The sequence below is a fragment of the Mauremys mutica genome, chromosome 7 (assembly GCF_020497125.1).
Source record: "Mauremys mutica isolate MM-2020 ecotype Southern chromosome 7, ASM2049712v1, whole genome shotgun sequence".
NCBI lineage: Eukaryota > Metazoa > Chordata > Testudines > Geoemydidae > Mauremys > Mauremys mutica.
In genome coordinates this window covers 49,502,901-49,525,852 of record NC_059078.1, presented here as the reverse complement: position 1 = coordinate 49,525,852, position 22,952 = coordinate 49,502,901, and the positions used below count along the sequence as shown (strand labels likewise).

Below are 22,952 nucleotides of genomic sequence, written 5' to 3'. Positions count from 1 at the left end.
AACTTTAAATTGATTAAGTTTAGTGTGTGTGTGTGTCTGCAGTTTGCATCGTGACCCACACTCTCCTTGCATCCCTTACCAATATAGTCTGTTGCCACGTGCAGCCTGGTAAATAACAGGCCTGCATTTTCTTTCGCCCCTGCGAGTCCGTGGCAATCTACACATTTGTGCAACCTCTATCATGTCTCCCCTCAGCCAGCCCTCTGGCTCTCCTAAGGAGCCTGCTGATGCCATGAGCATCAACCAACCAGGTGTGCTGGAGAACACTGATGGGTGCTCCCTTCCAGGGGCGGTTCTAGGATTTCCGCCGCCCCAAGCAGGGCGGCACGCCGCGGGGGGCGCTCTAGCGGTCGCCGGTCCCGCGGCTCCGGTGGACCTCCCGCAGATGTGCCTGTGGAGGGTCCGCTGGCCCCGCGGCTCCGGTGGAGCATCCGCTCCACCGGAGCCGCGGGACCAGCGGCCCCTCCGCAGGCACATCTGCTGGAGGTCTACCAGAGCCGCGGTCCCAGCGGACCTTCTGCAAGCATGCCTGCGGGAGGACCGCCGGAGCCACCTGCCGCCCTCCCGCTGGGACACCGCCCCAAGCGCGCGCTTGGCGTGCTGGGGTCTGGAGCCGGTCCTGCTCCCTTCACCAGCGCCTTCCTGGGGGAGCAAGCTGCTTCCTCCAGCCTTGGGGCACTAGGTCTTGAGTCCTGATATGGCACCAGCCCAACTCAGCTGCCCTGACAAGTCTCATGGCCAGAATATGTTGGGACGACTCGTCCTCCTGTAGGAAACCCCCCATACCTGAATGCAGGGCTTGTCCACTTGCATTCTCCATGTTGGGCCCACGTGGTTAGCAAGGGGGCAGCTGGCTTTGGCCATTGCAACCCCCTGCCAGCTGAGTACAGGAGCACAGCCTGCCTTGTATAGCTATAAGAACGTAACAATATTCTGCACTGACATGTCACCCGCCCAGAGTCAAGCAGGAGCAACCAATCCATTAAAAAATATATTCTGCTTGCTAGAATATATATTCTGCTTACTGTCTTTTTCACTCCATGCATCTGATGAAGTGGGTTTTAGCCCACAAAAGCTTATGCCCAAATAAATTTGTTAGTCTCTCTAAGGTGCCACAAGGATCCTCGTTGTTTTTGCTGATACAGGCTAACACAGCTACTGCTCTGAAACCAATCCATTGAAGCAGCTACAAATTCCCCACATATATGGCATCCCAGCCACCCTCCCCAATCCCATTCAAAACCAGTTAAAAAAAGCCACCACGTGTGAAGTGAAAATATGAACATTATTTAATAACTGATCCTCTGTAATAAACAATTTGAAAATATCTTACAAGGAATCACACACACAATATTTTACAAAGTTTTTTGTCTTTTTTTTAAGTTTTCTGACTCTTCTGTACAAAAAAAGATAACAAAATAAAATCAAATTAAAAAAAACCAACCCTTTCGAATGAGCAGAAGAAAGCGTTCAGATGAGGAATGATCAGGATTTGATCCCAGCAGAACAACTATCTAGTGGTTCGCTTTGTTCTTTTAGTTTTTTAGTTTTTTAAACGTAAAATAGAATATATATATTTATATTTATGTATAGGCTTTTTTTGTTATTCTCAAATGAGCACCTAACTAGACTATAGAATTACACAGACTCCCAGTAACACAGAGCCAGCCATCTGTTCAAAACACGTTTCCCAGAGACATTTAACCAAACACACACTGAAAAAGCTACAAGCAAAATGACCATTAATTAACCCAGTCATTAATTAATGAATCACTTCCCTTACCCCCCCGCCCCCTCCGGCTCAAGGGTCAAACCGGCAAGGTCCGTGGCTTCCCCCTGCCCACCCCCCTCCCATCCCATCCCCCAAGTTGGTTTAGTTGAATTAATTTTATAAAAGCATTATGAAGGTCCGGAGACTTCAGTTCCAGCCAGCCCTGGGCGCCCCCTGCTGGCAGCTGTGTGTGGAGTACAGGGGTACATGGACACGCTAAAATGATGATGGCCAATAGACCAATGCAGCCCCCAGTGCTGCACTGGAAACGGAGCAGCTGAGGATGAGATGAGGTGTGCTCCAGCCCCCGTTGCCTTCCAAAATGGGGATGGGGTAGGTCACCGGTTCCCCATTTCCTGCCCTGCGCCCACCCCCAAACCCTGGCTCCTCTCCTCCACCCAGTCCCCAGCACCCTGCACATGCACAAAATTCCTACACGGGCTCCCTCGCTAGCCTGAGCGTACTCTGCACAGATCTGCCCTGGCCATCCCCTCTACCTCCACCAGCACCTCATCCCTTGCACTCTGTCACAGTATCCCCTCTACCCCCATCCCCACCTTATCCCCTGCACTCTGTCCCAAACATTCCCTACCCCACCCCCACTTCATCCTCTGCATTCTTCTCCTGCCATACCCCAGCTCATCCCCTGCACGCTGCCCCAGCCACACCCTGCCTCACCCCCCCATCCCCTGCATTCTGTCACAGCTATCCCCTCTGCCCCACCCCCACCTTATCCCCTGCACTCTGCCCCGGCCATTCCTCACCCCCACCTCATCCCCTGCACTCTGCCCAGCTCTTCCCTGCCTCACCCCCACTTTGTCAGCACACTCTGCCCCAGCCATCTCCTCCCCCACCCCCACCTCATCCCCTGCACTCTGTCCCAAACATTCCCTACCCCACCCCTTCATCCTCTGCATTCTTCTCCTGCCATACCCCAGCTCATCCCCTGCACGCTGCCCCAGCCACACCCTGCCTCACCCCCCCCATCCCCTGCATTCTGTCACAGCTATCCCCTCTGCCCCACCCCCACCTTATCCCCTGCACTCTGCCCCGGCCATTCCTCACCCCCACCTCATTCCCTGCACTCTGCCCAGCTCTTCCCTGCCTCACCCCCACTTTGTCAGCACACTCTGCCCCAGCCATCTCCTCCCCCACCCCCACCTCATCCCCTGCACTCTGTCCCAAACATTCCCTACCCCACCCCCACTTCATCCTCTGCATTCTTCTCCTGCCATACCCCAGCTCATCCCCAACTTTGTCAGCACACTCTGCCCCAGCCATCTCCTCCCCCACCCCCACCTCATCACCTGCACTCTGCACTGCTGGCGCTTCACTGGGAGACCTCTGAAATACCTTCAGGCTGGCAGTGCCAGCCTCCTGCAGGGCACACAACTTGGGGGGCAAAGGGGCTGGGGTGCTCATGGCAATGGTGGGATCTAGTAAGATTTCCTCCAGGGAAAACGAATATAGTGCCAGGGGAATTCAAGGGGAAAAGCCACCTCTAGTGCTGGGTGATCTGACAGGTCTCCTGTCTGGCCCTGCGGCCGCTGGGTGAAGTTTGTGTCAGGATCAGAGGAAGGATACAGGGGGAATGGTGCTACCAGGCTCCTGGATGAGGGGTGATGGCAGTAGCTTAGCACAAAATGGCCCCCTGAACCAAAGATTGTGTTAGGGTGTATGCGGGAGTGTGTGTATGTACGTGTGGCTGTTCACAGGAGAGGTAGCCACGTGGGCCAGGTGTGTGCACAGTTTGGTGTATGCATCTGTGAACGTACAAGAGTGTGTGTTCTCTTGTGGGTATGAGGGGATGTGTCTGCATGTGGCTGTGTACACACATGGAGTGAGTGTGTGTGTGGTGGGGGGTGTATCTGACAAGGGCTGTGCTGTTGCTGGACCACAGGAAACGCTCTGCCCAGCAGGCACAGAGCTGTAGTGCCAGGGTGGAAGCGGGCACAGTGAGGGCGCTAGCCTAGTAATGCCCCAGGGGGCTAATGTCTTGTTTCAGGGCATGGCAGGTGCATGGGAAGGAGCCTGGCTTTGCTCTGGGAGCCCAGGCTGGGGCTGCAGGGTGCCGTGATCAGGAGACGCTGTTCTCACAGAGACGATGCAGCCTGGCTGGCCAGTGCTGATGGGGCTGCGCTGTCCATGTTCCAGGTGCAACTGGCTCTGCCACACGCTAGCAGCCAGGGGAGGGAAATACAACCTCTGCATGAGCCCCTGCTCTGTGAGCTACCAGAGAGCTCTCCTAGCTGAAAGGAGCAGCCTGCTACAGTCACAGGGGCGCGATCAAACAAAGGGCTCATCCGAGCTCAGGGGACACTCCACTGGGCCTTAAGCCAGTTGGTTATACAAGCAGCTCACAAAGTGGCTCCTGTATATTGGCTCCACACTATGGTGTCACAGAGCAGAGCAATGCACGCCCCCCCACCCCCTGCCCGTTCCTAGCTCTTCCTGCCCAGGTGTCAACACACCAAAAATCAAGGAGATTCTATAGGAGCGTACGTCTGGTTTTCTCTCACTTGGCCTTTGGTTTCTATTTGCTGCTGAGCGGGGACACACATTCCCTGGCTCCGTGGCTTCAGGCAAACACAGAGATGGGGGCAAGGTAGCGACAGGCTGGTTTGTACCCCAGGGGTTCAGTCCGGCTTTGGTGAGAAGTGGAAGGAAATGGAGTTAGGGCGGGATCTCAGTTAGTACCTCACAGACGTTTGCCCATGTCACAAAGCAGTCGCACCGTCTGGCACGGCTAGGCAATCTTGGCTCAGGAGACACCGAGAGCTAGGGTACAGGATGAGGTCGGGGCCACGGTCAGCCCCTCATGATGTTGCTCTATGCGCCCACCCATGAAGCAGCAATGAGCGAGGGTCCTTTCCCCTTTCCTGGCCACCCAATGCAAAGAGGCAGAGGAGATATTTGGCTGAAGAGAAGGGGGCTTTGGGGTCGGGAGGGTACTCAAGTGCAGCTGAACCTGTGTAGAATGGCATCCCAGCCTGTGCACCAGGAACAGCCCCAATGGCTGAGGACAGGCACTGAGCTAGCCCTGCCGCTTTGACATCCCATCTAGCCACCACTCGCTATGGGGGGAGGGATTCTGACTTTGATTTGAAAAGCCAGCCCCAGACATAAAACATGCCGCTATGAAGACAACTGGAGGGGCTCTTGGTGGGGGACAGGGGCTTGAGTTGAGTGGCAGGTGCTCATAGAACCCTCTCCCCTAAAACCAAATCTGAAAGGCCCATGTTGGGGGCATCTGATGCCATCTGGATACATATGTGACATCAGGGACAGAAAGTGCTGGCTGCTGCTTGAAAGACGGGTCAGTCTCAAGTCTCCCAGTTAGCGAGACCCTAAGATCCAGATGTTCTGCCCTCTCCCAGACATCTGGGTGCTTCACAGGCCCAGGGTAACTCACATCATGCAATGAGGCATTCCGAGTGTGAAAACCAGGGCCGTGGGCACCCAGGGAATAATGTGTCAAATGCACCATGGCATCCCCCTGCTGGTGGTGCACCTGACACGTTACTGGTGCCTGTGTAGCATCTTCCTCCTTCTCTTGCCCTGCATGCTGTTTCGGGAGACTGAACCTACCCCTCTGGGGGCCTGACCCCCTGCTCTGTGGCCAAAACCCCTCACTAGCGCATGTCCCTTCCCAAGCGTCCACCAGGCTCACATGGGGCAACCAACGGCCAAAGGTGCGTCAGGTTAAACTCTCCCCTCAGAGGCGGAGTCAATGGGAGTGACATGAGGGCACCACTTAGCCATTTTGGGGGGCTCAGTTCAGGGACCCTCCTCCTCTAGTAGAGCTGCCCTGGATGCCAGTCCCTCTGGGGTGGTATTTGGGGGGTGAGGGCCAAATGCTCCCTGGTGTATCTCTGCTGACTTAACAGTTACACTCAGGGGCGAGCTTGGGCTGGGTTTTTTGGAGGTGTTGAACCCCACTGAGGTCAATGGGAGCTGTGAGGGCTCAGTACCCTCCTTATATCAGGCCCTGGGTGTTTTAAAAGGCCCTGTTGGATCCTCTCCAGCTCTGCATGCCTGGTGGAGAATGAATCAGCACACAAGATCAGGGCATGCTACTCAAAGGAGTGGGCAGTGCCTACCCCAGTGGTGGTAGTCTGGTCCAGAGAGAGCCCCATGAACCCTTAGCCAAGCTTCCTGCCAATGTACCCTTGGGTTAACTGTCCAGGGGCATCTGTTATCCGGCCTGGGTTGTAGTGGGAGGCTGTCTCTGGGGAATGAGGCAACAACATGGACCAGAAAGTTCTTCTTAGCCATGGTTAGTCCCACCCACTGTATGCCAGGGCTAGAATGATGCACATGAATGGCTGCTGAAGGTCTTGGATCCCCTCTCCCACTTCCCCACTACAGAGTTATCAATTTAAATAAATAATACTGACCATGACATTCAATTCAAGTTTCTTTTTTTGTGTGTGTGTCCTTGTTGCTGACAATAAATATTTGTACTTCTTCAGGCTAAAACGTTGGAAAGCAGATGTAGAAAGATATGGTTTAAAATCCTCAGGCTACAAAATAATAATTGAAGATTGGGATAAGATGGATGTAAATAAGGTGAGACTTGGACGGGACGGTGTTGGAAAGCACCTAGGGATTGGGTGGCATGGAGAAGCAAATGAGGACATTATAAAATATAACATCGGTTGTTTTTTTAGTTCAAGAAGCCACGGTGATTGGTTGAGAAGTTAACAAGACTTGTCTCGATTTGGCAAGAAAACACCCTTTTTTTTCTCTTCTATTTTGTTTTGTGTTTTTGTTTGGATGGGAAGGGCAGGAGGGCGGATTATCTCAAATACAAGAGTAATCCGGCATCGGTGTTGGTTAAATACTTTAAGACAGCAAAATGGTAAGACGTCTCTCAATGGAAACTACAAAATCTCCCAGAATTCCACAGGTTCCATGAGGGAAAAGAGAAAAAAAAAGAAAACCGAACCAAAAAACCAGGTCACTGTTCTTCGTATTTGGCCAACAGCTCAATGGAAGGGAGAGGACGGGGTCAAGGAGTCAAGAGCTCAAGGACGCTCGCTGTCTGAAGAACAGAAGCCTCAAATGGGTTGTGATTCCCCAAGTCTTGCTCAAGCTCAGTTCTTGCCAACCTGCTGCACAGAGACGCTAGAAAGGCAAGGCCAGGTTGCAGAGGATGGGAAACAAAGCAAAAGGAAAAATAAAAAGATATTCCAGGCTCCTCAGTGGAGCGAGAGGAGGTCCTCATGAGCCACAGCCAAGGTGTAACCAGAGCGGATGGGACGAGAAGAAGTTGCCCTTTTCCAACACGCCTGGAGAGAATGGAGATGGAGTTTTAAACAAAAGAAAAATGGATGGGTTGGACCAGATGGATGTTTTAAAGGCAAGATGCTGAGGACAGAGGCTGGCGGCTGGCAGTCAAGTAGAGGAGCAGCAGCTGCAGGGACAACAAGACGCTGAGGGAGGGTTTGAAGGAGGCCCCTCTGCCGCAGTCTGAGGTATCTTCCTGCGGAGACAAAAGGTGAGATGGGTTTCTGCAGGGATTGGGTGGGCAGGCGAGATCGTCACACATGTGCCAGTGGGACCCAGGACAAAGGCAGTCCCCATGCAGTGATTGGATTCTGCTGACTGACACCCAGAACAGATGCACTCATTCTAGGAGAGCTTTGGAACCAGAGGGAGGTTATTGCCTGTGACCTGGCGCATCCTTAGAAAAGTGAGAGCTGCTGGCAACCTTGCTTTCCATCCCCAGCAGATTCCATGCATAGCTTGCCCTGCCTCCCTTCTCCCAGGTCCCCAGCTTCCTCTGCCCCTTAAGCCAGTTCCCCCACTTACCGCTGCATCGTAGTCAAAGCAGATGTGGGGGCCTTTCCGGTACCGGGGCTTGTCTACCAGCTCACACTGATTTGGATCTCTCGGTGGAGCTTCACGTGTCAAGGAAACAACGCAGTGCAGGGATGATTCTGGGGTTGAGGGCAGAGGGACGAAGTGGGGCTGGGGTGGCTTAGAGAAGTTAAGCAATTGGACAGGAGGCCCCCCCGAATGCAGGGGACTTCATGAGGTCTGCAATTAGGGAAGGACCGAGACCTCCCAAGATATTCTCCCCAGTTCTCTTCTCTCCTCGCTTGGAGGCTAGTGCACAGCATTGCCCATTGGTTTTTAACACTTCTCTACAGGGACCTGTGTATCTCAACCCATCGTCCTGGATCCCCTTCCTGTCTTTGAAGCCCTCTGGCAGGTTGTCTTGGTCTCCTCTCTTCCCATTGAGAACAATCTCAGCTCCCTTAACCTTCCCTCACTGGTCATCGGGCATGGAGAACCTAAGTGATCACCTGGGCAGCTGAACACTCTTGGAGGGTGTGGACCCAGAGCTGAACTCACATGAGGCAGAGACACAACTAGCTCCAAGGGGAGCTGATCTGTGGATTATGTTTGTTATTTCTAAGGCATTGGGCTGCTGGGAGGATCCTGCACTAGCATGGGCTGCACTTAAGACTCTCCTGAAACCTATGGGCTTGAAGAGGCGCTTATACTATACTGGCCCTCAGTGCGGGATGAATTCCACCCTCTGTGATCATCCAGGAGAAAAGCTACTTTTCTCTCCAGTAGCTGTTGGCCATGCCCTGGGGCTGAGGCAGGAGCTGTGAAGCCCAATGCAGCAACAATCAAAGGATACCTCGTATCTCCGCCTGAGGGAGCTTGGTGGACTCACACTGGCTGCACATCGGCTTATCCGCTACAACGAACAGCAGATTGGTGTTGGCGAGCCTCTGTGCGTGGAACAGTCTGTGGGAGGGGAGCAATATGGTTATCCAGGGCCACATCTCCTGCGCTGCATCCTCCACCTCTGCTGTGCCGCTCCCAAGCAGCAGAGAGCAAACCCTGCTAGTGCTACTTGGGAAACCCTAGCCACCATGAGTGCACCATGAGTTCTTCCTTGGCGTGGCTAACCTGTGACCCTGAGTACAGGCCGCCACATCCCCTGCCATCGGTGACCTCCCAAGCGTCATCAGGGAGGGACGTGAAGGAAGATTAAGGTACCAAAGAGGCGTCCAAAGCTTTCACCCCATCTGGTGGCCCTGTTCAGCCAGGTGAAATTCCTTCCTTCCCAGGCTGCGAGGGCTTGGGTGTCAGAGCTGCTGTGTTGACGTTAGAGGGGAAAGGTTCCACTTAATGAAACCCCAGTAGTCTGCACAATTTGGAGCTCACCTCGAGTCCAGCTCACTCATCCCATGGGGCTGTCGGTACCACCAACTGCTGGTGTCATGGGACAATGCTATTGAGAGTGTTTATTTATATACAGGGCCACGGCTGTGAGTGGTGCTTTACAAACAGATAGAGACACAATTCACACCCCTAATCTAAAATTAGATCAGGGCCACAACAGCCATCACATCACGGAGGGAACAGTAGCTCCGGCACCACCAACCCCAGCACCGCTGCATCCTCCTTCCCCTTCTCAGCAGGCGTGGGAACGATCCGGGGACTTGGGGTCGGGGGGATCACTGCTGCCACCTGGGCATCTCAGCAATCAATAACTGACCATCGGCTGAATTAAAGTCATTATTAATTCATGCACCCACAAGACTCTTTTAGTCTTGCAGTTCTTATTGAGTCAGCAAGGTGCCCAAGCTTTGCCCAGCAGAGGGTTACGTATCAGTTGGGTAGGAGATGAAGGGCCCCGTCCAAACTGCGTAACATGGAGCAGGATGCAGCTGCCCACTGAGAGACTACAGATCCCAGCATGCAAGGCACTCCTTGGAATTGAGTAGCCTGGCCTCGGTGCATGCTGGTGGGCCTCTGGCTAATGTGGCTTAATTAGGATTGGCTAAAATGATCATGTAACAAATTCTGTGGTCCCTTACACAGATTTGTATTTGGCCCAGTATAAAATACACCACCATTTTAAACTCCAAGGCCTCCTGAGTTAAAAAAAGGGGAAGAGAAAGTTCCTCTCCCAGGCATCAGTGTTCTCTAGCTCATCATCAGGAAGGCTTTCTGGGCAGAGGAGTCTGATAGGCTAACAATGGCTCAGAGTGTGTAGATCTCTCATACAACCCTGCGGATCAGGGACTCCGCAGCCAGATGCAACAAAACAAATCACACAAACGCAAGCAGTTCTAGAGGCTGCCTGTGATTCTGCATGGAGCTGATGGCACAAAGAGTTTGGCTTCAAACCTGCAAATGCACTTGAGATGCAATAATACCACTGCATGCTTGTTGGCTGCTACTGCTTATGGCACTGCCAGCGCTGCTGTGTTTGTTCCAGTCCTTGGTGCTACTGCAAAGCAACTGTGCCACTCTCAAGGAGAAGCAGCTGAAGTGGAAAGAAGAGGTGGAGCCTCCTTTGCATGGGACCTGATTCAGCTCCCACTGAATGAAGTATTTGCTTTTATTTTAACAGGAGTTGGATGGGGCCCAAGGAGCCATCTTCATTGCTCTGCTCTTTTTCAGCAGTCTGGCTCCTTCCTCTCCACGTGGTCGGATTAACGAGCCTGCTGCACAGAACTGACACTAGGGCACTCCAGTGTCCTCAGCCTCAGGACCCCCTGGCAGGAGAAAGACCCTCTGATGCCCCCAGCCCTCCTTGCAACAGAGTGTGTGTTGTCTAGCTGTGAAATGCACTCTGGATACTGTGTTCTGGTTACCAGCTGCTCTGAACCCCGCCGCTGTGGGCACCCCGTCGCACTGACCTGGAGCAGTTTCCACAGTCAATTATAGCATTATAGGTGGCGTTGACAGTGCTGAAGTAGTACTGCGTCTGCTTCATGATGCAGCTGGTCTCTCTGGACTCCATGCTGTCTGCTGTGACATCCTCTGTCACCAGGGACAAGAGACACAGTGGGACACGGCAGAAGGAAAACCCTAGGCTGCTCATTCCCACCCCACTGAAATGTGCCCTGCTTCTCTAAGCCCCTCTGAAGTAGCGGCCAGAACTAAGGTGGACTTTGCTGGCCAAAAACACACTCCACGATATTTTGGAAAGCAATACAATGTACCCCAGATATCTGTGCGCTGGAGCTGGGTGGTTACTGCAGTGACTCCAGGTGCTGGCCAGTGGAAGATCAGCTGGTGACATCATCTATCTATCTCAGTCGCTTAGTACGCTCCATTCCCCAGTCAGACATTTACTTCTCCTCTCTCCAGTGCTCCCTCCTCCCACTCATCCCTCTTGCTGCTGCACGGCATTAACCTGGGCAGGACTTACCTGTTTGAAACCAGCTGCTGTAGGTGAGGCCGTACAAGAGCTGCTGGAACAAAGACCTTTGGGAAGGAAAACACAGAGCTGTTAGCTGACATGAGAGGCCAATCAGAACACACTGCTAGGGCCAAGCTATGCACTGAATATAAGGCTGTGGGCTGCTCCCTGGGAGCACTAGTATAGACAGTTTTACACTGTGTCAGCTAAGCCCCCTTCACTTAGCAAGATCAGAAGCCAGAAGCAGATGTTTCTTCTCCCTTTCACTCTCTGTGCAGGAGGTTGCTTTGCCTGGCTTTGAGCTACTCTGACATCACGAAGGCAGGTACAGCCATCGCATGGAAAGGAACCCACCCTATTCCACCATGAATCTGATCAAAGCCAAAGAGACCCAGCCACTCTAAGTCTTCCGTTCCATCAAAGAGCACTCACTTTCCTCAGGCTAGTTCTCCTTTGCGTGCGGAACTCAAATTCTGTCACTTGGCAGGTGACATTACTGATGCAGATACGAGCAATTAACACAAACGCGGCAAAAACTGGGTAAGAGACGACGTTCTATTTGCTAATAAGTACGATTTTCAAACAAAACCCACACAGCATTCAGGAGCTCCTCTATTGGCCCCAAGGCTATCCCCTTCCATCTCTCTCAATCCAAATAGATAGATCTATCTGGATGGACGGATCTATCTTCTAATAGCATGCCAACCACCACTGCATCTCAGCACCAACCTAATGATCCCGTAAAAAGCACAAAAGCCAAAAATGTTCAAATTTGAGTGGCGAAAGTTAGATATTTATATCCACATTTAGACCCCTAAATAAAAATGATCTGATTTTCAGACATGCATTGCTGAGCACCAGCAGCTCCTGATAAAGTCAGGGAAGAAGCCACTTATTTAGGTATCTAATTTTAGACATCCATATTTGAAGCTTTCTGCTTAACTGTACAGAGAAATGTTTAACTGATGCCTAGGGGTGTGTGGGCGTCTGTGTGTGTGAGACAGAGAGAGAGAGATGCTGACTAAAGGGAGTATCTCACATTGTATCTGAAAGGTGTAAACACCAAGGGAGCAGAGCAGGAGATCTGGGTTGAAATGGATTAGTGCAGACATAGGCTGAATTGCAGGGAACATTTTCTGATGCTGAGACGTGTTAGGCGGAAATGGAGGCTCCCTAAGGAAGTGAGGTGGAAGCCCAGATTTAGAAGAGGCGTGGGCAAGCCCCAGGAGCATGGAGTTCTCTGGCCCGGGGGATGGGATGGACCAGATGGGAGCTATTAAGGCATTTCCACCTGACTTCTATCACTAGCACTCTCTTACTCTGCCTCGCTGTGGCACATCCTTACTCTCCAGTCTCACTATAAAATCTGGGCCGCATTCAGCTCCCCAGGCTGCTTGGGGCTCAGCAGCAGCAGTGCCGAGAGAGATGGAGACTTACCATGCGGCGGCTGATGTCCACCAAGCCAGGTTCAGGAAATCTGCCATGGTGGGCTGAAAAGAAAGAGGAGAAGGAAACAATGTGTCAACGGAGCAGGGCCACAGAAAGACCCTACAATAATAAACCAGTGGGCAGCATCCAGGGATTGATGCTGCAGAAGAACAGGTGTGAAGCGCTCCCCGGAGATGCCTGTGCTAGAGCCACATGGATAGAGGGCTCCATTTGCTCTTGTCTCCCCCGCTTTATAACCTATTAGTGGCTCTTAACATGGCTAGTGTCCATACCTCCCCGGGTTAACACTTGGTTAGTGACTGTGGCCACTAGTGGTCTTTCTCCCAGCCAGAGGTCTGTGCCGGCACACTGCTGTTACCGGCTAACCTGTCTGGCGCACTGCTCTTTTGCAGAATAGTGCTAACTCCTTAACCAGACCTGCATAACTGGTGCGGCTGGTCCCCCTTCCTCCCCACTCTCTGTGCGGTAGGACACCCCAGAGTGCATTGCAGTACGTGATGCTGGGGCTGCTCTGTGTCGCGTCCAGTGGGCACTCGAGACCCCGCTGTGGCACTCTGGGAGAGCTGCCCGTGTTTTCCCAGAATGCACTCAGACCGACACAGTAGGCAGCTCGGTAAAGGTGGATGCACAGCCACAGCTGGCACGCGACTGTGCTGTGAGGAAAGCTGCTGCATGGACACAACTCAGTAATGCTGCTGGGTACCATATTGGAGGAGACCGCAGCCTGGCCACAAAGCCTAAGCGTGTGTGAGACAAAAGGCTATTTCAGACTCTGCATCTGACAGGGAAGCTGAACCTTGATGAGCTACTCTCCACAGTCCCCCGCTCCACAAGGCATAAGGAAGAGGAGGGATAAAGCAGCCCTCTCCTAGTCCAGTGCAATGTTGAATCCCCTGGGGACACAGCACTTGAGGCTCTGTGACAGCAAACTGTCGAAGTATCACTCAAGGCTTGGTACCAACAGGCAGATTAAGAGGACTGGCCAGCTTTCTCCTGTTGCATTCTGGGAGGACATTTGTTGCTCTGATTGGCTGCATTACCCAGCTGCTACGCCCTATGGGAAAGCCAAAGGAATTCCCCCCACTGATTTCTTTGTGCCAATCAATGGCTCTTTAATTGCCTGGCTGTCAGGGATACAGCCCCTTGACCAGCAAGTGAACTTAGCCCTCGCCTGGGCTGTGCGATCGCTGCCCATAGTCCTGCACTCACCACAAACACCCCTCTGGGGGCAGCTCCTGTGTTGCTCTGAGCTTCCGGGGTGCACACCGACTGGAAGTTGTAGGACTCCTTCCGTGCGAAGAAGGAGTTGTTGTAGAGGGCAGACATCAAATTAGCATCCACTTCGCTGAAAAACTTCCCCACCTGGAACAGACGACACCAGAGCAGAGGGGGCGAGTCTGTGCTGAGCATGAGAAATGAGACATGCTCTCTGCACAGCAGGGCTCTGCGTTGGGTCATCCAGGCAGAGCTCACGGGTGCAGTACAGGAGCCAGGCTTATGGTCACAAATGAAATGAGTTTGGAGGTCTCTGCTGAGTCCCCTGTGGGTGCTTCATAACCCAATACACAGTTCAGTACCAGCAGGAATGACCCAGGAATGGAATAATGGTGGTGGGGCCACAGTGCAGGACTGAAGGTCACTGGCAGAGCTGGGGGGGAGGGCAAGAACTGGAATAGCAGGGGGTGCTGTGGGGTAGGACGCAGGGGCACTGGCAGATCCGTAGAGGGGCTCCTGCGGGAGCAAGGAGGCTGCAGGTCGGGATTGAGGTGCATTGGCAGAGCTGTGTATGTGGGGAGGCTCGGGCTGGAATAGCAGGGGGGCTGCAAGCCATCAGCCATGCACTGTGCTTAGGGGCAGCGCTATCAGTCCTTCACTTTCAGACAGAACTGAAATTTACCCAAATTTGCCATGAGGGGGCAAATCACCACACTTCTCTGCACTCTGACTGGGATTTCCCTTCCTTCGGCTCCCAGCATCTCAGAGCCAAGACCCTCCTCCCCAGCCTTTGGCAGAAGAACTGCTGCTCACCTGGTACCAATGATCTTCCTGGTTGGAGAGCACCAGAAAGCCTCCATCGTCAATGAGAACGCAAATCAGGTCCTGCAAAAGGAGGAGAGCATTGGTCTGATGTAGGCAGCTCAGAGCTACAGGCAGCCCTGCTGGGCTCAGCTGTGTCCAGGCAGCCATGCCATGGGGGCAGAACCCAGGCATTGCCTATTGGCCAAAGTCAAGCGAGTTTCAAGAGAAATGCAAGCGGCACATGAAATCCCTGGACAGGTGACAAGGTCAGTCAGCCCTGCCCTGAGCACCTAGTTCCCTGGGGCCCTCTTTCAGGATCTGTCCTGAAAGCACATGGGTCTTCATGTGTTAAAGGGCTGCTGTACTGTGTGAAAGGGCAGCACTGAAATACAGCTGCCACATTAGGAGGTACGGGCTACACAGGGGATGGAACAAACCTTTGTAAAGAGTCTGTATCAAAATCCACTTGCCAGGGCGATGTCTGATGACAAGGGACAGGGACAGAGTTAAAGGCATCTGCATCACTCTACGTGTGTTTTTGTCCTTTTCAATTTGATGTGTTCGGGGGCAACCTTAACTAAGAATTTCCTGCCTTTCTGAAGATTTTAAAATCACATCAGGGTTTTTCTACTGTGATTTCCTCTGGAGTTACAGATGGGTATTTTCAACCTGAACCAAAGTTTTTTGTCTTGGAATTTCCTTTGGGTTTTGAAAACATTTGTCACAAAGTACTCTGAGTCGGGAGGCTTTGCAGGCTCTCCCATCCCTGTAGTGTGTAATAATTATGCCTAGCTCTTAGCATTTCTCAGCAGTAGAGCTCAAAGTGCTTTACAAAGGATCATGATCTCCATTTTGCAGGTGAAAGAGGGGAAGTGACTTTCCCCAGATCACCCAGCAGGTGGAGCCAGGAATAGAACTCATGTCCCCTGAGAATCCCAGACAGAGGAGGCAAGTTGTGCGACTGCAGGAGTCATGCAAGGTGATGATGTAGATCAGAGGTTCTCAAACTGGTGGTTCGTGAGCTCCATTCAGGTGGTCTGCGGATAGTTCCCTCTAAGGTGCGCGCCTGGGCAGCCACACACAAGAGAATGAAGGGCCACCCACCTAATTAGTGGAGTCGCTCAGGCGTGGCTCCACTAATTAGCTGCCTGGACCCTGAAGAAGATGCACATGTAAGGTGAGGTGGTGGCTTTGGGGGGAATAGAAGGTAGGTGGGAGGGGGCAGTGGGGTGAGAAGAGGGGGTGGGGGGAACTTGGGATGTGCAGGGCTGCAGCGGCCAGAGAAAGAGGCGACTTTCCCCAGCTCCAGGGCTGTGGCTGCCGGGGAGAGAGGGCACATCCATCACATCAGAAAGGTAAGACTAGTGATATTAAAATATGAGTTGTGTGCTTTAATTTGTAGAATAAAAAAAAGTTTATTATTATTAAGTTTTTTTTATATAGCGCTTCTTTCCAAAGCACTTTACAATACTTAGCTAATGGTACAAACAACATTTGGAAGGATCATTAAGTGGTCCGCCGAGACCCTCAGCAATTTTCAAGTCGTCCGCAAAAAAAAAACTTTGAGAACCACTGATGTAGATTGTAAATGTCAGGGGGCAGGGATCACGCCAGCATCATGAACGCCTGGGGCGCGATACACAGGCTTAATAAAAATGGTAAGTGCACATGAGGGGCGGGGAGGAGGCACTGAATTTGGCTGCCATGCTCTGGACTCATGGCCCAGGGCAAAGTCAAGGGGCTGATGGGTAAGGGGCAGCTGTCCTCCTTAGCCCCCCATCCCACTGCTCACCTTGTTGTTGGCCTCACAGTCCATCTCGCAGCTCGTGGAGGGGTCGCACTGTCAATTCGAGCAAACACAAAGAAGGGGGGACAATTGTAAGCAGGGCAGCAAGCGGGGTGTCTGCAAGTGATCTGCTTCATTCGGAATCGCATCCATTTCTCCACTGACCACGTCCCAGCTCCTCCTGACTGTACTTCCCCGGGGAGATCAGAAGCCAACCGGGAGAGAAGGAACATGGATGTGGGAGGAAAGGGCAGGGGGGTGTAATGGGATGATGGGTGGAAGGAATGGGCAAAGGAGGAACCAGGTCTGTGTGGGATGGAGGAGATTGGGATAGCTAGGGGGCTGGCTGGTAGGAGATACTGGCAGGACTGTGCAGATCAGGGCTGAGCTGGGATTGCTCCTGGAGCAGAGCGGGACAGGTCTGAGCAATCCCACTGGAGTGCCCCTCTCTGTGCTAACTAAGATCCCACCCGTAGAAGCAAAGCCCAGCAGCCCTGCCCAGGAGGGCGACAGCTCAGATTTTTCCTCTTCTCTCTCCCTACTCACCCTGCGCGTTCCCAGCTGATCCCGGTCTGTCCGATTACTTGCCAGGACTTTAAACTTTTCAGCCCAAGCCTCCAGGTCAAGCTTCACTCCAACCACTGGGGAGAGGAAAGGAGAGTGTGGGAAGGTCACAGAGCAGCTCCCCTTCATTCCCACGGCCATGCCCCATGCCCTGGAGAGGTGCGTTGACTGTGGCCAGCGCATGTTGCCCCGTATGTTAAATCACAAGGAGCCAGACTCAGTACAGAAACTCCTCACTTAAAGTCATCCCGGTTAACATTGTTTCGTTATTAGGTTGCTGATCTATTAGAGAACATGCTTGTTTAAAGTCGTGCAAAGTTCCATTATAAGGTTGTTTGGTTTGCCTCGCTCCACCCGCCCACCTGGCGCTCCTGCCAGGAAGTGGGGTTGGGGAGCAGGAGCTTGCCCTGTTCTGCCTACTTGGTGCTGGGGAGTGGGGTTGGGGAGCAGGGTCGGGGCGTGGGGGCTTATCCCACTCCGCCTGCCCAGCATTCCAGCCGGGGAGCGGGCAAGACCCGACCCTGCTCCCTGGCAGGAGCACCGGACAGGCAGAGTGGTCTAGCCCCCGCGCCCTGACCCGACTATGTCCCACCTCAACCAAGCTTCACAATCATCATTCCAATTCAGCAGTCTCTCGTTGAAGTCTGTTTTTGAAGATTTTTGTTGTAATATTGCGACTTTTAGGTCTGTAACCGAGTGGCCAGGGAGATTGAAGTGTTCTCCAGCTGGTTTTTGAATGTTATAATTCTTGACGTCTTTGTTTGTTAGTTTCTAAGGTGCCACAAGTACTCCTGTTCTTTTTGCAGTATTAAATAGTTTGTTTACAATTATTTAAAACTTATACTGTATATGTATATAATGTCTTTTGTCTGTCTTTTCCCTGAAACCTAACCCCCCCATTTCCATTCATTCTTATGGGGAAATTGGATTCGCTTAACGTGGTCTCACTTAAAGTAGCACTTTTCAGGAACATAACGACAATGTTAAGTGAGGAGTTACTGTATAGTCGAGGGCTCAGGATCATCCTCCTAGTTCCCACATGGGCCAGAGGGAGGTGGCTGCTCCCCATCCATGGAACCACACAGGGGAAGCCCAGGATTGACTGGACACAGAGAGCTCAGACTAGAGCCAGGGGCACAGGTTCCAACTTTTCCGCTTCACCACAGGTGCTCAACCCCTGCTTCACCCCAAGGCCCCGCCCTCACTCCACCCCTTCCAGTAAGGCCCCTCCTTCACTCTGCCTCTTCCTGCCCCTGCTCTTCCCCTTCCCCCAAGGCCCTGTCCTCGCTCTGCCTCTTCCTGTCCCCACTCCACCCCCTCCCCAAGGCTCCTGCCCACCCGCTGCTCTTCGCCCTCCCCCAAACCTCTCTCCGAGCCACCAAACAGCTGTTTGCCAGTGCCACCCCCTATCAGCTGTTTGGCTGCAGCAGGAAACAGCTGTGGCCAATGGGTGCTGAGCACCACTATTTTTTTTCCAAGTGGAACAAAAGGCGGAGACCCCCTAAGCCGGGGTTAGCGTCCTGAGTGGCAGAGCCCACAGCTGGACAGAGCGTATCACCCTGCAGGCTGGGCCCAGACAATCCAGGAGATGCCCATAGAGGGGCTTTCCCCTAGGACTGCCATGCAGACATCTCCCTGGGCACCCTGACCTGCTGGCTTCAGGGTCCTCCCGCCAATGCTGAGCTCCACGGCTGTGCTGACCAGGATCCCAATGGTGTTGTTTTCGAGCTCCAGCCCTCTGTAGCTGGCTGTGGGGAGAAGAGAGAGACCGGAGACCACATGAGATGCGGGGAGGTCCACCAGGCAGGTCCCTCTGGAAGGGGAGGCCCTGGATCCATCCCTGCTGCCATGGCACTTTCTTAGATTTATAGAATCCAAGGCCAGAAGGGACCTCTTGGATAACACAGGCCAGAGACCTTCCCCACAATGCCCCTAGAGAAGATCCTTTAGGGAAACCTCCAATCTGGAGTTAAAAGTTGTCAGTGATGGAGAATCCACCATGCCCCTTGGTAAATGGTTCCACCACTCCTTATTTCCAGCCTGAATTTGTTCAAAGGGCCTCCCTGCCAGGCGGGGCTTGGGGTATTGCATCTGCTGGGTCAAGAGCTGGGCAAACCACACAGCAATAACTGTGTTCACACCTCCAGCTGAATCCTCTGGGCTCCGGCTCCCACTCAGTGGAAAGACTCTTTGGCTTCTTCTTCCTTCTAGCCTGATTCCACCTGTGTCTGCTGGCCCACCGATGCACCCGCCCAGGGGCAGGACTCTCTGACGGAGCCTCTGACCGCTCCAGGCCATGGATCAGCTGGGGTGCTCCAGAAGCATGGACAAACCATGTGCACCTTGTTCTTTAATTACCATCTTCCTGGCAGCCTAGACAGCAGGAATGCCTTCTGGTTTGCCAGCACCAGCGCATACGGCCTGGCAGAGTAACGCCGCAGGCCCAGCTCATGCCAGCCACCTTGCTCACCATTACAACGCAATTCCCACCTCCAGGAAAGGATTCTCCTACCCACCAGTGGGCAATGGACCAGGATATCTGAACCAGAAGAGCCGAAGAGATGAAGCTGCCCAGGGCCAGATCTCAGGCGTGTTTCCCCAGGAGCCCTGGGCAGGGCCTGCTCTGTACCTCCAGAGGCATAGGCGCCAACGTCTGCTCCCGCCGGTGGGTGCTCGACCCCCCCTCTGCTCCACCCCCACTCCACCCCTTCCCCAAAGTCCTCACCCCCACCCTGCCTCTACCCACCCCTGCTCCGCCTCCACCCTGCCCCCACTCCACCTCCTTGAGTGTGCTGTGTCCCCGCTCCTCCCGCTCCCTATGGGAGCGCCGCCAAACAGCTGTTTGGTGGTGGGCAGAAGTGCTGGGAGGGAGGGGGAGGAGCAGGAACGCGGCACTCTCAAGGAAGGAGGTGCAGAAGAGGTGGCGGGAGCTTGGCTGCTGGTGGGTGCAGAGCACCTGCTAATTTTTCCCCGTCAGTGCTCCAACCCTGGAGCACTCATGCAGTTAGCACCTATGTCCAGAGGTAGCAGAGATGCTTCCAGCCCCCAGACACAGCTCCAGGCCCCGAGAGCCATTGCTGTCTCCTCTCTCGGTACTGCTGCAAAGCGGCTGAGCCCAGGGAATCCTGTCTCATTCCAGAGGGCCATGAAGCACTGGGCTAGTCCCTGCCATGCACACCAAACTGCTGTCTGGTTGGGGTGCCGGTGCAGGGTGGTACTTACGGTCCCGGAAGGGCGGTTTGAAGATATACCCCCTGTTGTCTAGACTGCGCCGATAGAAGCTGGCATTGAAGGGTTCCGGGTCCTCTTCCCAGTCGTCGGCAGCTCTGGAGGGGGGAGGAGAAGAGGCCCCGAATCAGTGAGGCCATCAGTGGTGATAGCTCGTGTATGCCAGCTGTCCCGCCTGTTGAGGCTGCACCCTCACACAGACAGGGCTGAGACGTGAAGAGTAATCAAGGCCACTTACTTGTTAGGGAAAACTCGGGTGATGCCACCATCCGTGGCCGCAAACACGGCCAGGAGACTGTACCTGCAATGAGACAGGACAGGAGCACAGAGCGTTACAGCTGGCCAGAGGGCGCTCCATCTCCTTTTCCCTCCTCAGCGCTGCCCTCACTTCCACCTAGCTATGGGGTTTTTCCCTACTGCTCATCATCGTAGGATCCGGGCTGCTTCCATGCCAAATCAATAGCAACAGTGAAATCCCCCATGGACTTGGTGGAGTTCCTGGCACTTCTGCCTTGTCAGGGTTGAAACCCTGCTTGGGCTGGGGATGTTTTGGGGGCAGAGTTGGGTATTAAATGGGTGTTTGAATGAGTGTGATCGGTTGCAGCTGGGCCCCCAGGAGGTTCAGTGCTTCCTATAACAGTGCCACTGACGGCGGAAAGGCTCTCCCTAAAAGGAAGGCCTTGTGCAACAGTCCCTCAAGATGGTCTGACTCTGGATTTGCCTGATCTGGATCAGCTATTGCATGCACTGGAACTGTCATCTTGAGTGCCATCCATGCCAGCAGGGAGAGCTTCCCACAGCTGTGCCCTGCCCCTGCTGCCTACTGTTCTAGGAGTGCAAGCTTTCGTATAGCAATGCGGCCAATGCAGCAACGTGGGCTCCTTCCAAGGGCTGAGTCTCCGGGGCTGTGAGCTTCCCCAGCACAGTGCCCTAGCTGCACTTGGAGAGTCACACATTAACACCACAGCTTTTACTTTGAAACCTATCTGGGTTCAGAGTGCCTGCCAGGGGTGGCTGTATTCTCCACTCAGCACAGAAGCTGGCTACTGCATGAGCCTTGCTCAGCGAATGAACATCAAGGTCAAGGCAGAAAGTCTGGCCTCAGATAGGGGTTTCACGGCTGCTAATGCTGGTATTGTCTAGCCTACATGGGCCCGTCCAGAGCCCATTCCAGGAGGGCCCTGCCTTCCAGCTGGGGTTTCCAGGTGCGTCATTGACTAAGGGACTCAGTCTCTCTGCTCCCAGCTAGAATTGCCCCTGGCTGGGCTGCTGCTGGTGGGACTGGGTCTGGAATGGGGCTATGCCTACGTATTGAGGTCCTGGTCCTTCCACACCCTCTCCACCAGCTGCTGGGTGATTCCTGTGTCCAGGATCAGGTTGTGAAGGAGGAAGTTGTCACCTTGAAAGCAAGAGGGAGAGAAGAGAACAATGAGGTTTGTTCCCCACCCGGAGCCTCCCCCGCGACCTGCCAAGCAGCAGTCTCCCCCACCCAGGATTCCTGCCCCAGGGACTCTTGCCCCTTTGAGTGATGGGTTAAGGAGGGTGGGTTCTCCTCGCCCTTTGGTCTTGGCTGCCTTTCCTCTCTGTCCACTAGAGCCCCTTCTCCATGCTGTCTGAGCCATGGCACAAGTCCTAGCCACAGGAAGTGGGCTCTTCCGTGGCTACTGTGCTGTTCTGCACCAGCCACGAGGAAGCTGGGGCTAGAGAACTGCAGAGACAATTCCAGGATAGGGCAGGTGGGACATGGATTCAGGGCTCCCACATGGCAGCCAGCTGTGCAGATCCCTGAGCTACCGAGCCGAGTGCCTCCTTTGACCTTCTCTGGGACATACTTACCATTAAGCAATACAGATATAAACACTGGGGAGAACACAGGGCTTGCAGGCAGGCATCTCTGCCAAGGTACTCTAGTCCTAATCTACACCATCCCCTGCTAGCCCAGCCCTAGGGTCTCCATACACAGCTCTGCTGATGCCACTCACTGCCAACCTGCAACCCCCCTGCTATCCCAGCACTGCTCTGTCAATGCCCCTCCATCCTGCCCTGAAGCCCCCCTGCTATTCCAGTCCTTCATTCCCCCAGCTCTGCTGATGCTCCTCAATCCCAACCTGCAGCCCCTTCTGCCATTTCAACCCTGGACCCCCCACCCTAGCTTGGCTGACACCTCACATTCCTGCCCTTCCACACCTCTTCCTGCTGCCCCAGCCCAGCTGGCCCTCCCTTAGGAACAGACTATCACACAGTGTGCTGCTTTTGGGGCTAGGACCAACGCCCACTTGGCATCAGAGCCCACCAGCCTTCTTTGGCTCACGAGCCGATCCCAACCTGGAGCTCAATCCTGCCAGGTGTGTGCCCCAGCCTGCTGAGTCAGCTGCCAATCTGGAGAGGTGTCATTAACCACTTAACCCCCTATTCATCTCCTCAGCCTGCTGTGACCCTTCCCGACCCAAACCCCTCCCTTTCTTCCCTGAGAGAAGCCCAGGACCGCTCTGCCCACGCTGGCCCCTGTGGTACTTACACTGTTTGGAGTCTGGGGTCACCTTTTCCATGAGGGCGATAAAGTTTTCCAGGAATTCTGTGTTGTTATCCGACAGGTCAAGGTCTTTGCAATATTCTCTGGGATTAGGGTGAAAAGATTTGGCGTTTGGAAGGAGGAAAAAGTTACTGTCACTTTTCTCCTGCTCAGGACTGGTTCAATCCTGTCTGTGTGCACGTGTGCGGGCGCACAGGGCTGCCTGTATATGGGTGAGCGTGCATGGGCTACATGTGCGCTGATGCCTTTGTGCTTCTATGTTCATGGGGCTGCAGGTGCAGAGTGAGTGTGCGTGTATTTGAGGAGGTGTCTGGGAGGGGTATATGCATGCAGCACCCTATATGTGTGCACACATGGGTGTGTGTGTGTGTGTAGGCCTTTGTGCTCGGATGTGTCTATGAGGAAGAATCTACACAAGTGTGTG

The 22,952-nt window shown here is 53.7% G+C and overlaps 1 protein-coding gene across 5 annotated transcripts in view; it reads right to left on the bottom strand.

Annotated features, from left to right (window-relative positions):
• Positions 1-2,965: 2,965 nt before the first annotated feature.
• CACNA2D2 (calcium voltage-gated channel auxiliary subunit alpha2delta 2) overlaps positions 2,966-22,952 on the bottom strand; it is a 642,762-nt gene continuing 622,775 nt past the window's right edge. For all 5 annotated transcript variants that reach the window (XM_045024558.1, XM_045024559.1, XM_045024560.1 and 2 more), the window contains 15 exons: positions 22,514-22,611; positions 21,304-21,394; positions 20,234-20,296; positions 19,990-20,093; positions 18,417-18,515; positions 16,750-16,844; positions 16,210-16,257; positions 14,427-14,498; positions 13,608-13,760; positions 12,387-12,439; positions 10,959-11,014; positions 10,444-10,567; positions 8,427-8,536; positions 7,586-7,674; positions 2,966-7,256 (listed from right to left, as the gene is read on the bottom strand). In XM_045024558.1, the coding sequence (XP_044880493.1) occupies positions 7,128-7,256; positions 7,586-7,674; positions 8,427-8,536; positions 10,444-10,567; positions 10,959-11,014; positions 12,387-12,439; positions 13,608-13,760; positions 14,427-14,498; positions 16,210-16,257; positions 16,750-16,844; positions 18,417-18,515; positions 19,990-20,093; positions 20,234-20,296; positions 21,304-21,394; positions 22,514-22,611 (1,384 nt within the window). In that variant the 3' untranslated portion in view covers positions 2,966-7,127. The remainder of the gene's footprint in view (positions 7,257-7,585; positions 7,675-8,426; positions 8,537-10,443; positions 10,568-10,958; positions 11,015-12,386; positions 12,440-13,607; positions 13,761-14,426; positions 14,499-16,209; positions 16,258-16,749; positions 16,845-18,416; positions 18,516-19,989; positions 20,094-20,233; positions 20,297-21,303; positions 21,395-22,513; positions 22,612-22,952) is intronic.